The sequence below is a fragment of the Thalassophryne amazonica genome, chromosome 5, assembly GCF_902500255.1.
Source record: "Thalassophryne amazonica chromosome 5, fThaAma1.1, whole genome shotgun sequence".
Classification (NCBI taxonomy): domain Eukaryota; kingdom Metazoa; phylum Chordata; class Actinopteri; order Batrachoidiformes; family Batrachoididae; genus Thalassophryne; species Thalassophryne amazonica.
Window position 1 is genome coordinate 10,364,424 of NC_047107.1, and position 16,905 is coordinate 10,381,328.

The 16,905-nt window shown below is 41.9% G+C and overlaps 1 protein-coding gene across 3 annotated transcripts in view; it reads left to right on the forward strand.

Moving 5' to 3' along the window:
• The window catches only part of LOC117510099 (citron Rho-interacting kinase), a 582,117-nt gene that overhangs the window by 348,745 nt on the left and 216,467 nt on the right, over positions 1–16,905 (forward strand). For all 3 annotated transcript variants that reach the window (XM_034169719.1, XM_034169717.1, XM_034169718.1), the window contains 2 exons: positions 888–1,128; positions 9,223–9,381. In XM_034169719.1, coding sequence (XP_034025610.1) covers positions 888–1,128; positions 9,223–9,381 — 400 coding nt within the window. The remainder of the gene's footprint in view (positions 1–887; positions 1,129–9,222; positions 9,382–16,905) is intronic.

Here is a 16,905-nt window from a genome sequence, read left to right on the forward strand (position 1 = left end):
GTATGAATTTTTCTTTGGAAAAGTGTGTGTAAAACTAGTATGAGCTGTCTCTTTGCTCTAATGCACACAACGTCTTCAGTTTGTTGAATTTTGTGTTGAACTTAGATGCCTTCTTTCTGTTGGCTGTGTGATTATTCATCTCAGTGCACTGAAGCTGTATTTGGTTGAAATTTGGCTGTGATCTACTGATGCAGAGTGTCAGTGACATGTGCACATCTTAAGGACACACAGCGATGGTGTTTTCTGCGTGGTGCTGGCCATTGAAAGTAATGGGTGTCAGAGCTGTGCACAATGCAGTGCAGCATGTAGCGTTGTGTATATTTGGGGTAAAAGAGCTATTAAATGGGATAGCTATTAATAAACTTTCATAACTCTGGTTTGTACCATATTTTATGGAGCCTTCCTTCATCTCTGTTGCTGGGGCAGGTGGACTAACAGAGCGGATTAAGTTTTCGCAGTGGTCCAGACTTTAAACATTTGAAAGATAAATGTAGATTGCTGATGTTACATCTTTGATGTGCATAAGAACCCGTGATGTGAATAAAAAAGTGCATCCTTTGTGCTAATCACACAGTTAGTCCATTCAGTCCAGCTGTGCCAAAGCTCATAACACCACTCAAGTCAGAGCGCATGATCGCAGATAACCAGAAAACTTCTCATTTCCTAGTCTGCCCTGTGAATAGCAAACGCAAAAGACTTGGCCCACTGGGAAGGAAAAGCAGTGGCAGGCGCCATTCTGACTGGTTGAATTTATGTTATGCCCACAACAGACCTGTGATTAATCAAGATGATAAATGCAACCCCTATACACTCTTTTGTTATTTGTTTCCAAAAATGGTGTGTTTATGTCCGGTCCTTTCTGATTTCATGTTTCTGGTGCACCTTAGGGTCTGTTTGGACGTCGTCGAGAGGACCTGTTGGCTGCCATTGCTGCCCAGGCCCAGAGTCAAGGTCAGGGTCAGGGTCAGGGCCCCGTTTCCCCTGTGCTGTCTGTCCCAACCATCCAGCCGGTGCCTCTGCAGTACACTGACATGAAGGCAGCTTTGGACAAGGAGCGTGCACGCTGCTCTGAACTCGAGGATGCTCTGCAGAAAATGAGAGTGGAGCTGCGATCTCTGCGAGAGGAAGGTGTGAATGTTTTTTCTACAGCAGATTATTCATTTTGCCAGTTATCAGCACATTCAGTCTGTGATCTACACCATGCATCACACGATATCCAACAGAAAGGTCAAAAGTTGCTTACTAATTACTCCACCGAGGACATCTGTCAGGAATACGCCAAAACAGATTTAGTTTTGAGGCAGCTTTGTGCAAATGTTGCGTTTCACTGCTGATAATGATATTAAAATTGCCTGTTTTTCACACAGAAAGATTCTGATAAAAGTTCATGGAAGTTGAATGTCTCTATGACCAATTCATTCAGTGTTTGTCACTTTGTTTACAGCACCTGTATAGTGATGCACCTGCACTCAATCCCCCATAGTCAGTGTGCAACTTAAAAGCCCCCTCTGGATCTAGGAAGGTGCCAAATTGTTTTACACTGTTTCGACTCTTAAGGTCTCAACTACATCACAGTTAAGACCTGCTACTGACTCTCGCGCATCTCCTCAGCCACTGAGCTGCTCCAAGCTGCCACAATCTTTACCAAGCTTGATGTGCATAATGTATAATACCTCATCTGGATTATGGAGAGGATAAGTGGAAGATGGTGTTTAATACCTCCCAGTGGACACTATGAGTACCTGGTTATACCCTTTGGCCTTGCAAATGCTCCAACAACTTTACAGGACCTCATTAATGATGTCTATCATGGCATTCATTCCTTCATGTTCTGCCACTTACTTAGGTCTGGGACACAGTGGCAGCAGACTAAGCAGCTAATCCCAGACTTCCTATCCTGGCCTAAGTACTCTAACTCTTCCTGGGTGATCTGAAGCATTCCCTTGCCAGCTGTCCCAGTCCTCCTTCCAGTTTATTGTGCCTGGAAGACCTCCCTAGGGACATGATCATGTGTTATTCTCACCACATGCGTGGACCATCTCAACTGGCTTCTTTCAATGCAATGGAATAGCAGCACTAGTCCCTGTCGGATATTCAAGCTTCTAACCCTGTCCCTGATTTTAAGCCCACCCAGCTCTACCCAAAGGCAGAACCTCATTTCCCTTGCTTGTATCTGTTCCCTTATTCGTCTGATCACTATCCGAAGCACATGACCATAGGTGAGGAAAGGAGCAGAAATTGACTGGTATATCAAAAGTCTTACCTTCTGGGTCAGCACCAGTCTGTCTCTTGATTTCGCTGACTATCTACCCCCACTTGGAACAAGACCCCAAGATAGTTGACCCAAAGGTGACACTCCACCCTTTTCTGACAGAAGACTATGGGCTCAGATTTGGAGGTGCTGATTCTCAACCCACTTGCTGTAAACTCAATTTCAAACCTACTCAGTGCACATCAGAGATGACTGTCTGATGAAGCCAACAGAGGAACTTTATGAGCAAAAAGCAGAGATGCAATTCTGAGCTCACCAAACAGAACACCCTCCAGTCACTGACTGCTTCTTCAATTCCCATACAAGAAAATTACAAACAGGATTGGTGACAAGGGACAGCCCCGGCTGTCCATCTCCCACTGAGGACAAGTCTGATGCAATGCCAAAAATGCAGCCACATCAATTACTTTGGTTGTCTAGAGACTTGAATGTGCGTAGAAGCAGACCCAGTACCTTGCACTCCCGTAGCATCCCCACAGTACACCTCAGGGGACCTGGACATATGCATTTTCCAAGTCCGCAAAAACATGTGTAAACAGGTTGTGCATACTCTCAAGCACCCGCTAATATCTGCTGCAAGGGGAGAGACACAGTTCCACATCCAGGATGGAAAGAGAATTGCTCCTCCTAAATCTGAGGTTTAATGATTGGTCAAAGTCTCCCAGCCTTGGGCTTTCCCAGGGAGGCTGACAAATGTGATTCTTCTGTAACTGGAACACACTCTCTGGCCCATTTTTAAAACATTAAAACCACCACTCCAGTTTGCCAATACAAAGGTACTTTTGTAGTCTTCCAGGACAGACCAGCATCATCTCGTGACTTCACCATCTAAAGACAAATCTTGTTTTGGACTTTCTCAATGGCTTCAGATAGAAAGATGGCATTAAATCCACCTGAGCTTTCATCCCTCCCTCCACTGAGGATGGTATGTCAGCAGCATTGAGGAGATCCTCAAAGGGTTTCTTCCACTACCTGATGATATCCCCCCATCCAGGTGAGTAGTCCTCCACCCTTGCTGAAAATGGCAAGGGCCAAGAACTGCCTCCCTTTCTTGACCTATGTGACAGTTTGCCAGAAGCAGTTTGAGGCCGACCGAAAGTCATTTTCCATGGCCTCTCCAAATGGATCCCAAACCCAGGTTTTTGCTTCAGCATTCACTGTGGCTGCAGTTGTTCTCATCTGCTGGTACCTGTCCACTCATTCTGGGGAGAGCGATCTCTGGAATCAGCATGTCCACTGGGTTACTCTGAATGGTTTGGTTTTTGTTTATCTGGATGATATCCCGATCTTCACCAGGCTTTGGAAGAACATGGCCACCATGCTTAAAAAGTTCTACTTTCATGCAGTTCTGTTTTTTTATTCTGGTGTCTTTTTTTCTGTTTGAGTTTCAGTACTCCCGTGACACTTGCAAAGACTCTTAAAGAACTCTATTTTTGAATGCAGAGAAGTGCACCTTCTGTCGCTCCATTGTTATGTTTTCTGGTTTTATCATCTCTGATGTATATTTACAAGTGAACCTTACCCAGATCTCAGCGATTGCTGACTGTCCTGTCCCTAATACTGACAAACAGCTCCAACATTGCCTTGCGTTTGCCAACTTTTTCTCATGCTTCATCTCTAGGTATAAAACCATTGCTGCCCTCAACAAATTGACATTCACCAAGAATAACTTCAGCTAGAACTCACTTGCTGATCAATGTCATGGTTTGCATCTTTGGTTGTGTTCTTTCTTTGTTATTTTTTGAGTCTGGTCTGTCTTTGTGTCTTCTCTTATTTAAAATTTTCTCCCACATTCATCACTATGCTTTTATTCTGATGTCTGTTTTGTTTTCAGTACCAGAGTTCTTGTGGCTGATAGTCCAGGAAACTGTGATCCAACAAGAATTGATGAGATTGCAATGTGTATGAAACAGATGAGGGCAGGGAAAGCGTCAGAGCTGAGCTCATCGAGGCAGGTGGAGATGCTGTTCTCCTGGCATTGTGAACAATTTTTGTTTCAATCTGATAGACAAGTATTGTCTCTACATCCTGGAAGAAAAGACTTTTTGTTAGACAAGCTCTGCCAAACTGTGGTGAACTCCTGGGAGTCAGCAGCAATCATGCTTTTTATGTTTTTAATGTGCTTTTTTAATGTTTGTATTCTCTTTTATTTATTTAATCTGTTCTATATTTAATTTGTGAGTGTGTGGGCATAGTTCTGTATCCAGACCTGTAGGTGGTCCGCCCACAGTTTGGGGGTTGGCAGCAGGATTTGCACTTCAGCTGCCATAAATTTGATCTCACACAGCTCCAAGACAAAAAAAAACAAAGATTCTTGTTTCCACACTCCATGGGAGTAACTCTGCCATTTTTTTTTTCTGCTGCAAGGTAGTACACATTACGAAGTGGAAGGGGAAAGCTATTTGGAGCCTCATCCTCTAAGAAGAAGAAACCACAAGACAGCACTAAGGATTTTGTCTTTGCAGGATGGCCACGGGTGTGGGGTCATCCACTGCACTGCAGCACCCATGTCCAAACCTGTGGAGCTCATGTGGGTGGGCACCTGGAACATCCTTTAACTCAGCAGAGATGACCATCTTCCACTGCTGTTGAGGTAGCTTTGAAAACTCCACCTTACAGCGGCTGCACTGCCTGAAGTGTGAAGACCAGGAAGTGGCCAGATCTCTGTGGGTGAATATATTTACTTTTGGTCTGTTTGTTCCAACAATCAGCATACGGAGGGAGTGGCAGTTACTGTGGCAGGCCAGCTCCTTCCAATGGCATCGGATGTTACCCTTGTCAATGAGCAATATATGATGCTCAGACTCAGATGTACACCACTAGACATGGTATTCTAATACTGGCGGTGTTGCCAAGGAGATCGACCATATCCTTGTGGGAAAAGACTGGAGAATTCTGCAGATCTGTAGGGTCTACAGAAGTGCCTAGTTTGTGAATTCAACCACAGACCTGTTGTGGCTTCCTTGAGCATTCAGTTGAACATTCGCAGGCTACTGCCTGGTCAGTACTCAAGATTAAATCTGGCCATAAATTAAGTTTAGACTGTTTCTTCAGAATTTGCATACACATTGGCTTGGAGGACTTGCAGACATGGACGCAACTGGTGAGGCGAATAGGTGGTGGTAGTTTTTTAGCAATCAGACCCTGAAAGTTGCTGAGGATTGTATTGGAATTGCTAGTGTTCCAAGGAGGATGTGTTTCATATCTGCGGACATGCTAATATCATTCAGAGGAGTCATAGTGCATGGCTTGATGAAAATCTTAGGGTCTGCAGGAAGCTGAGAGACTGCGCTGTGACTGGACAAGAAAGCATTTGTTTGAGGAATCAGTGATCAGGTGACACACCATCTGTGGTCTAGTTACCCTCAACGTGCTTACAGAGAAATCAAAGCGCTTTGTTCCTCCAGATTTACACCTCTTCCTACTGCAGCTATGACAGAGAATAGTTCGGTCCTGAAAGATGAGAGATGAGATGATGAGATGAGATTTATTGTCATTGTCATTACACGAGTGCAACAACAATGAAATCACGTTTACACTCCAATTACTTCAGACAAAATACAGCAATTAATCCACAATTATTACTAGTTGAATGTAATAATGGCACACATAAGAATTAAAGACAACACATATATATTTGACATTGTTTATGTGCATTAAACTTGAAGCAGTCCATCATCCGAATTGAGGCAAAGTGGATGAAGGCTGCAGCAGGAGGGCCTGCATTGCCCAACTTGGGGAGTTGAAGGCTGCAGCAGTAAAAATCATGCTGCCTCCAGGGTAGCAGGGAGGAAGTCAGGGTGAGAGGAGTGGAGAGACACAAGGGGAGTAATAGAGATGGAGGGAATTAGACATGCATCGTGTGCAGATGAGTTAAGTTTATGTTAGTTTCTGTCCATGTGTGCATAAAGTCTGACATTGCTAAGCAACCCCAGGCTGGGGTGGGGTGGGGGGGGGGGGGTAGATAGATAAGAAGGGGGAATTCCTTCACCAAGGCCGTAGATCCTTCTGGGGGAAGAGCAGGGCATTTGACTTTCAGGAGCCGATAAGGCTACTATGTTGATGTTAGGCGGAGAGATACAGAATTCCATTTACTGCACCTCTGACCATCTAGACTCCGAATTTATGAAGAGTATTTTCCGGTCCTCAGCCGCACATTCCTTTGCAATGTAGCAATATGCTCCAAGATGGTATCCATTTAGCGTTTGAGTTCAAGAGTAGACAGAGTCTGAGATTGTTGCCTTGCCCAAATCATTAATCATGAGGACATATGAGGGGACAAGATTTTGGTAGCAGCCGTCTTGTTAATATTCCTGTAGGTGAGGGCAGCACACAAACCAATCATCGTCAAACCTCCCACCATGAAAACGAATAGAAATAAATCCTCAAAATCTTCCACAGAGAGTGGAGCCAAGCATGCCACACTCCATTTCTGTCAGGTGAGGAGAACATAGCCCGCTGTGTAGGTTCCGTCAGGGGATGCAGGGTCCCCCAGCCCTGATTTCCTTGTTGAAAAAAATGGTGTCAATAGCATTGAGAGACCAGATGATCAATTCCATGTTTAATCCAAATCTTAATTTGAAGAATTCACAGTCTGTTGAAGCTGGGTCTTTTAAGGTCAGAGCAGAGATAGAGAACAGAAAAGCAAGAGAGGAGAGGGGAGGAATGCGACCGTCCTTGCCAGAGTCCCAAGCTGACATGCCTTTGCTGTCGTGTTACGTTGGGCCAGCTATATTGATCCTCCTGCATGCATGAGACATTTCTGGTGCCATGGTTCTTATGGCTGGTTGTTCAGTCAGTTGTGAACCACCAAATCTTGGTAAGACCGCAGAGGGTGGGGAATGCTCATGGTATTTGTGGCATTGTAGCTAAGCTCTTACAGGCAGGTGGAGATGCTGTTCCCCTGGCATTGCAAACAATTCTTGTTTAATCTGAGAGACAGGTATCATACCTACAGATGGGAAGCAAGGACTTGTCCGAATCTGGAAAGGAAAGGGTGGTCATATAGATTGTAACAACTACAGGGGTTTCACACTGCTCTCTGTGCCAGTGAAGGTGCTTGCAAGGATTATTCTTAATAGGATTCAGTTCCAGCTACTTGCTACTCAGTGACTGTAACACTCTGGCTTTACACCCAAGAAATCAACTGTTGACCACGTTTTAGTCTGGCAAGTACTCGTAGCATGCAAGTGCGAATATCAGCAGTACTTTTTTTGCAGCCTATGTTCATTTTCACAAACTGTTTGATTCAATTGATCAGACTACTCTCTGGGACATCCTGAGAAGTTGTGGGATCCCCAAAAAGCTCACATTATAGCCAGCCTATACACAGATACTATACATGCTGTGTGTTGTGGAGGCAGGGACTCTGAGTTTTTCCTAGTGAATACTGGTGTTCGTTAGAGGTTTGTTCTGGCTCCGACACTGTTCGATTCTTTGAATGGGCTGGGTGTTGCGGAAACCAGTGATTGTAGTGCTGTTGTAAGCGAGGAAAGGTTTACTGACCTTGACGTCATGGGCGAAGCTGTGATCTTCATGGAATCAATGGATACTCTGATTGGAGCACTTAAGAAGTTGAGTGAGGAATTGGAGTGTCTGGTTTTGGGATTGTCCTGGATGAAGACACAGATTCAGGCTTTTAACTACATCCTGGTCTCAGTCATCAGAAGTGTATCTGTATGTGGTGAAAGTGTTGAACTGGAAGAGTTATACACTTGTCTTGGCAGTGGGATACATGTCTTTGGGTCCTCGGCCTTTGAGATCACGAGGCACCTGGGAAGAGCTTAGTGGTAACCACCTAGTTAGAAAATTTGTCTATAAAATACAATCAAGCCTCTATTTTGAGTATAACAGATCACAACTGTCAATTTGTGGACATCTTGCCGTTTTTTGTCATCGGTCTTCCTCCATTAGAAGAACATAAGTTCATCTTTTCCATGATTGACTGCTTCTTTAAGATAGCTAATTTCTTCCCCTTACCTGAAATGCCTTCTGCTAATGAAACTGCCAGGCTCCTTATGCAACATGTTTTCTGCCTCCATGGGCTTCCTTTCAATATTATCTTGTACAGAGGCCACCAGTTTATCTCAGGTTTCTAGAAGGACTTTTGCTTGCTGCTCTGGATGTTAATGAGCTTGTTCTCTGGTTTTCATCCTCAGACAAATGGTAACATTGAAGGCCTTAATCATGATCTGGAATCATCTTGCCTCTGCATGGAACTTACTCCCCTTCTTCCAGATCATAGCTCTTTGTATGAATATATGCAGAATTCACTCAGGAGTTCCTCCATGGCTCTTTCATTGTTCCATTGTGCTTATGTCTTCAAGCCTCCTCTCTTTCCATTTCAGGAGTAGAGTCCAATGTGCGAGGGCACATTGGACTTGGAACCAGAGTATGGGCCATATCAGCTATCCTTTGGTCTTCCCAGTGCTCAATGTTGCCCTATAGTGCTGTGAGACTGTGGCCCCTCAGTACCACTCTGGCCCATGTGGCTCTCTATCCAGGACCTCCCATTAAAACAAGATTCCACTAAGCTTGCTCCCCGCTTGATTGGTCCACACCCTTTCAGCAGTACATCAACCCATCTACTTTTTGTCTGAGCTTCCCCAATCCATGTGGATCCATCCCACATTCCATGCATCCTCGATTAAGCCTGTCCATGAGACTCCACTCGTGCATACCTCCAGGGCCCTCTGCCTTTTACATCATGTGGTTCTCTGTTCCGGGGTCTCAGTTGTGCTACATTCATTACACAAAGAATTTCATACATTTCAAGTAGTTCAACTAATAATCAAAGACAATAACATATGTCCTAATAATTAGAATTTTGTGTCACCATATCTTATTAACCAAATTAACCAAGCAGCTTGTCATTATTGGTAACAGTATGTTCTTTGATATTGTGGTACTCACAATTTAAAAGCTGATTTAACTACTATTGATGTTCTCAGCGCTCCAATGTAAGGATCTTGGTAACTCTACAAACCCAGCCACAACACGGCAACAGATGCTTATGTCTGCTATGGTGAAGTCTCCTGATCACCAGCAGGGCCCAACCAGTCTGGCATCATCTAGTTCTGGACGCAGAAAGGATGCTGCAACACCTGAAGGTGAGTGAAGTAATCATGTGTGAGCAATTTCTTTTCTGTATCTGGCTCACACTAGTTCTTTTGGTAGTGACGAGGAAGGACAGGATTAGGAATGAACATATCAGAGGGACAGCTCAAGTATGGTGGTGAGGAGGCCAAGTTAGAGAGGAGAGACTGAAATGGACGTGCAGAGGAAGGACCCAGGCTAGGGTGCTTAGGATGGAGCCACCAGGTAGGAGGAGAAGAGGGAGGACAAACAGGAAGTTTATGGATGTTCTGAGGGAGGACATGCAGGACAGCGGGGCGGTGTGACAGAAGAAGATGTAGAGGACAGGGTGAGATGGAAAGTATTGATTGGCTGTGGCGACCCCTAACGGTAGCAGCTGAAAGAAGAAGAAGAAAGAAGATATGAAGTTAAACAGCTGATAGTGGACACATTCTGGATTTCATCTTTATATACACACTGACAGACTCTGAACAAGAAATGAACCCCCTTCCTGTAGCTATTAGCTTGAACTTGACTGTCACTCAGTTTCAATTTAGTCCAACCACTGTAGGATGGTTCTATAGCCTTGGGATTGGATGCAATCGTTACAAAAGGAAAGTCCTCCGAAAGTTAAAACAAAAAATAAAGGCACATCTGTGGGAGAATTCAGTATGTGTTGTAAACTACAAGAGGGGATTTCTACAATGGACGCAGATATACTTTATCTGTGTAGATGTGGGCACCACTTTCCTCAGAGTTGTGAATGAATGAATTTCAAACGAAGAAAACCAAAAATCCACCAGAAAAAATGTGTCAAGAAACAATATTTGAAAAGTTGGAAAAAGTATACCTGATAAATTCCTACGTCTTTACACTATTCATCTATTATATCCAACTGTCATTTTATTTACGAAATGCCTTGCTGACTTGAAGATAAGGGAACTACAATAGACTGGGATCGTTTTCAGGATTAACCCTGCCTCTTGCCCCCCAGTGACTGCTGGGAGAGGCTTCCCTCTCGTGACACTTGATTTAAGTAGAGATAGAAAATGAATGAATGAATACTTCAAATTAAGTTGGTTAGCATGTACTGGTGTTGTATCTGCTGGCGCCATGTGAAGCACCATTGGCCTTCTGCTGCTGTTGACCTTCTCAAAGCTGAAGCACATATGTGCTGGCTTACACACGGAAAATGCTGCAATATGGCCAAAATGCCATAGATTGGAACTCCATCACAATGCAAGTGATACTCCTCATCTTAACAGGTGATACTCCTCATCTTGACAAGTGATACTCCACATCTTAACAGGTGATACTCCTCATCTGAACAGGTGATACTCCTCAACTTAACAAGTGATACTTCTCATCTTAACAGGTGATACTCCTCATCTTAACAGGTGATACGCCCCATCTTAAGAGGTGATACTCCTCATCTTAAGAGGTGATACTCCTCAACTTAACAAGCAATACTTCTCATCTTAACAAGCCATACTCCTCATCTTAACAAGTGATACTCCTCATCTTAACAGGCGATACTCCTCAACTTAACAAGTGATACTTCTCATCTTAACAGGTGATACTCCTCAACTTAACAAGTAATACTTCTCATCTTAACAGGTGATACTCCTCATCTTAACAAGTGATACTCCTCATCTTATCAGGTGATACTCCTGAATTTAACAAGTAATACTTCTCATCTTAACAGGTGATACTCCTCATCTTAAGAGGTGATACTCCTCAACGTAACAAGCAATACTTCTCATCTTAACAGGTGATACTCCTCAACTTAACAAGTGATACTTCTCATCTTAACAGGTGAAACTCCTCAACTTAACAAGTAATACTTCTCATCTTAACATGTGATACTCCTCATCTTAAAAGGTGATACTCCTCATCTTAAAAAGTGATACTCCTCATCTTAACAGGTGATACTCCTCATCTTAACAAGTGATACTCCTCATCTTGACAAGCAATACTTCTCATCTTAACAAGCGATACGCCTCATCCTAACAACTGATACTCATCTTAACAAGTGATACTCCTCAACGTAACAAGTGATACTTCTCATCTTAACAGGTGATATTCCTCATCTTAACAGGTGATACTCCTCATCTTAACAAGTGATACTCCTCATCTTAACAAGTGATACTCCTCATCTTAACAAGTGATACTCCTCAACTTAAGAAGTGATACTCCTCATCTTAACAGGTGATACTCCTCATCTTAACAAGTGATACCCCTCATCTTGACAAGCAATACTTCTCATCTTAACAAGTGATACGCCTCATCTTAACAAGTGATACGCCTCATCTTAACAAGTGATACGCCTCATCTTAACAAGTGATACTCCTCAACTTAACAAGTGATACTTCTCATCTTAACTAGTGATACTCCTCATCTTAAGAGGTGATACTCCTCAACTTAACAGGCAATACTCCTCATCTTAAGTGATACTCCTCAACTTAACAAGTGATACTTCTCATCTTAACAGGTGATACTCCTCAACTTAACAATTAATACTTCTCATCTTAACAAGTGATACTCCTCATCTTAACAAGTGATACGCCTCAACTTAACAAGTGATACTCCTCATCTTAACAAGTGATACTGCTCAACTTAACAAGTAATACTTCTCATCTTAACAGGCGATACTCCTCATCTTAACAGGTGATACTCCTCAAATTAACAAATGATACTCCTCATCTTAACAAGTGATACTCCTCATCTTAACAAGTGATACTCCTCAACTTAACAAGTGATACTCCTCATCTTAACAAGTGATACTCCTCAACTTAACAGGTGATACTCCTCATCTTAACAGGTGATACTCCTCATCTTAAGAGGTGATACTCCTCAACTTAACAAGCAATACTTCTCATCTTAACAGGTGATACTCCTCAACTTAACAAGTGATACTTCTCATCTTAACAGGTGATACTCCGGAACTCAACAATTAATACTTCTCATCTTAACAGGTGATACTCCTCATCTTAACAGGTGATACTCCTCATCTTAACAGGTGATACTCCTCATCTTAACAAGTGATACTCCTCATCTTGACAAGCAATACTTCTCATCTTAACAAGTGATATGCCTCATCTTAAATTCTCATCTTAACAAGTGATACTTCTCATCTTAACAGGTGATACTCCGTAACTCAACAATTAATACTTCTCATCTTAACAGGTGATACTCCTCAACTTAACAAGTGATACTCCTCATCTTAACAAGTGATACTACTCAACTTAACAGGTGATACTCCTCATCTTAACAGGTGATACTCCTCATCTTAAGAGGTGATACTCCTCAACTTAACAAGCAATACTTCTCATCTTAACAGGTGATACTCCTCAACTTAACAAGTGATACTTCTCATCTTAACAGGTGATACTCCGGAACTCAACAATTAATACTTCTCATCTTAACAGGTGATACTCCTCATCTTAACAGGTGATACTCCTCATCTTAACAGGTGATACTCCTCATCTTAACAAGTGATACTCCTCATCTTGACAAGCAATACTTCTCATCTTAACAAGTGATATGCCTCATCTTAAATTCTCATCTTAACAAGTGATACTTCTCATCTTAACAGGTGATACTCCGTAACTCAAGAATTAATACTTCTCATCTTAACAGGTGATACTCCTCAACTTAACAGGCGATACTCCTCATCTTAACAAGTGGTAGTCCTCATCTTGACAAGCAATACTTCTCATCTTAACAAGTGATACTCCTCAACTTAACAAGTGATACTTCTCATCTTAACAGGTGATACTCCTCAACTTAACAAGTGATACTTCTCATCTTAACAAGTGATACTCCTCATCTTACGAGGTGATACTCCTCAACTTAACAAGCAATACTTCTCATCTTAACAGGTGATACTTCTCATCTTAACAAGTGATACTCCTCATCTTAACAAGTGATACGCCTCAACTTAACAAGTGATACTCCTCATCTTAACAAGTGATACTGCTCAACTTAACAAGTAATACTTCTCATCTTAACAGGCGATACTCCTCATCTTAACAGGTGATACTCCTCAAATTAACAAATGATACTCCTCATCTTAACAAGTGATACTCCTCAACTTAACAAGTGATACTCCTCATCTTAACAAGTGATACTCCTCAACTTAACAGGTGATACTCCTCATCTTAACAGGTGATACTCCTCATCTTAAGAGGTGATACTCCTCAACTTAACAAGCAATACTTCTCATCTTAGCAGGTGATACTCCTCAACTTAACAAGTGATACTTCTCATCTTAACAGGTGATACTCCTCATCTTAACAAGTGATACTCCTCATCTTGACAAGCAATACTTCTCATCTTAACAAGTGATATGCCTCATCTTAAATTCTCATCTTAACAAGTGATACTTCTCATCTTAACAGGTGATACTCCGTAACTCAACAATTAATACTTCTCATCTTAACAGGTGATACTCCTCAACTTAACAAGTGATACTCCTCATCTTAACAAGTGATACTCCTCAACTTAACAGGTGATACTCCTCATCTTAACAGGTGATACTCCGGAACTCAACAATTAATACTTCTCATCTTAACAGGTGATACTCCTCATCTTAACAGGTGATACTCCTCATCTTAACAACTGATACTCCTCATCTTGACAAGCAATACTTCTCATCTTGACAAGTGATATGCCTCATCTTAAATTCTCATCTTAACAAGTGATACTTCTCATCTTAACAGGTGATACTCCGTAACTCAACAATTAATACTTCTCATCTTAACAGGTGATACTCCTCAACTTAACAGGCGATACTCCTCATCTTAACAAGTGGTAGTCCTCATCTTGACAAGCAATACTTCTCATCTTAACAAGTGATACTCCTCAACTTAACAAGTGATACTTCTCATCTTAACAAGTGATACTCCTCATCTTACGAGGTGATACTCCTCAACTTAACAAGCAATACTTCTCATCTTAACAGGTGATACTCCTCATCTTAAGAGGTGATACTCCTCAACTTAACAAGCAATAGTTCTCATCTTAATTCAATTCAATTTTATTTATATAGCGCCAAATCACAACAAACAGTTGCCCCAAGGTGCTTTATATTGTAAGGCAAGGCCATACAATAATTACGTAAAAACCCCAAAGGTCAAAACGACCCCCTGTGAGCAAGCACTTGGCGACAGTGGGAAGGAAAAACTCCCTTTTAACAGGAAGAAACCTCCAGCAGAACCAGGCTCAGGGAGGGGCAGTCTTCTGCTGGGACTGGTTGGGGCTGAGGGAGAGAACCAGGAAAAAGACATGCTGTGGAGGGGAGCAGAGATCAATCACTAATGATTAAATGCAGAGTGGTGCATACAGAGCAAAAAGAGAAAGAAACACTCAGTCCATTATGGGAACCCCCCAGCAGTCTAAGTCTATAGCAGCATAACTAAGGGATGGTTCAGGGTCACCTGATCCAGCCCTAACTATAAGCTTTAGCAAAAAGGAAAGTTTTAAGCCTAATCTTAAAAGTAGAGAGGGTGTCTGTCTCCCTGATCCGAATTGGGAGCTGGTTCCACAGGAGAGGAGCCTGAAAGCTGAAGGCTCTGCCTCCCATTCTAATCTTACAAACCCTAGGAACTACAAGTAAGCCTGCAGTCTGAGAGTGAAGCGCTCTATTGGGGTGATATGGTACTATGAGGTCCCTAAGATAAGAAGGGACCTGATTATTCAAAACCTTATAAGTAAGAAGAAGAATTTTAAATTCTATTCTAGAATTAACAGGAAGGCAATGAAGAGAGGCCAATATGGGTGAGATATGCTCTCTCCTTCTAGTCCCCGTCAGTACTCTAGCTGCAGCATTTTGAATTAACTGAAGGCTTTTCAGGGAACTTTTAGGACAACTTGATAATAATGAATTACAATAGTCCAGCCTAGAGGAAATAAATGCATGAATTAGTTTTTCAGCATCGCTCTGAGACAAGACCTTTCTAATTTTAGAGATATTGCGTAAATGCAAAAAAGCAGTCTTACATATTTGTTTAATATGCGCTTTGAATGACATATCCTGATCAAAAATGACTCCAAGATTTCTCACAGTATTACTAGAGGTCAGGGTAATGCCATCCAGAGTAAGGATCTGGTTAGACACCATGTTTCTAAGATTTGTGGGGCCAAGTACAATAACTTCAGTTTTATCTGAGTTTAAAAGCAGGAAATTAGAGGTCATCCATGTCTTTATGTCTGTAAGACAATCCTGCAGTTTAGCTAATTGATGTGTGTCCTCTGGCTTCATGGATAGATAAAGCTGGGTATCATCTGCGTAACAATGAAAATTTAAGCAATGCCGTCTAATAATACTGCCTAAAGGAAGCATGTATAAAGTGAATAAAATTGGTCCTAGCACAGAACCTTGTGGAACTCCATAATTAACCTTAGTCTTTGAAGAAGATTCCCCATTTACATGAACAAATTGTAATCTATTAGATAAATATGATTCAAACCACCGCAGTGCAGTGCCTTTAATACCTATGGCATGCTCTAATCTCTGTAATAACATTTTATAGTCAACAGTATCAAAAGCAGCACTGAGGTCTAACAGAACAAGCACAGAGATGAGTCCACTGTCTGAGGCCATAAGAAGATCATTTGTAACCTTCACTAATGCTGTTTCTGTACTATGATGAATTCTAAAACCTGACTGAAACTCTTCAAATAGACCATTCCTCTGCAGATGATCAGTTAGCTGTTTTACAACTACCCTTTCAAGAATTTTTGAGAGAAAAGGAAGGTTGGAGATTGGCCTATAATTAGCTAAGATAGCTGAGTCAAGTGATGGCTTTTTAAGTAATGGTTTAATTACTGCCACCTTAAAAGCCTGTGGTACATAGCCAACTAATAAAGATAGATTGATCATATTTAAGATCGAAGCATTAAATAATGGTAGGGCTTCCTTGAGCAGCCTGGTAGGAATGGGGTCCAATAGACATGTTGATGGTTTGGATGAAGTAACTAATGAAAATAACTCAGACAGAACAATCTGAGAGAAAGAGTCTAACCAAATACCGGCATCACTGAAAGCAGCCAAAGATAACGATAAGTCTTTGGGATGGTTATGAGTAATTTTTTCTCTAATAGTTAAAATTTTATTAGCAAAGAAAGTCATGAAGTCATTACTAGTTAAAGTTAAAGGAATACTCGGCTCAATAGAGCTCTGACTCTTTGTCAGCCTGGCTACAGTGCTGAAAAGAAACCTGGGGTTGTTCTTATTTTCTTCAATTAGTGATGAGTAGTAAGATGTCCTAGCTTTACGGAGGGCTTTTTTTTATAGAGCAACAGACTCTTTTTCCAGGTTAAGTGAAGATCTTCTAAATTAGTGAGACGCCATTTCCTCTCCAACTTACGGGTTATCTGCTTTAAGCTGCGAGTTTGTGAGTTATACCACGGAGTCAGGCACTTCTGATTTAAAGCTCTCTTTTTCAGAGGAGCTACAGCATCCAAAGTTGTCTTCAATGAGGATGTAAAACTATTGATGAGATACTCTATCTCACTTACAGAGTTTAGGTAGCTACTCTGCACTGTGTTGGTATATG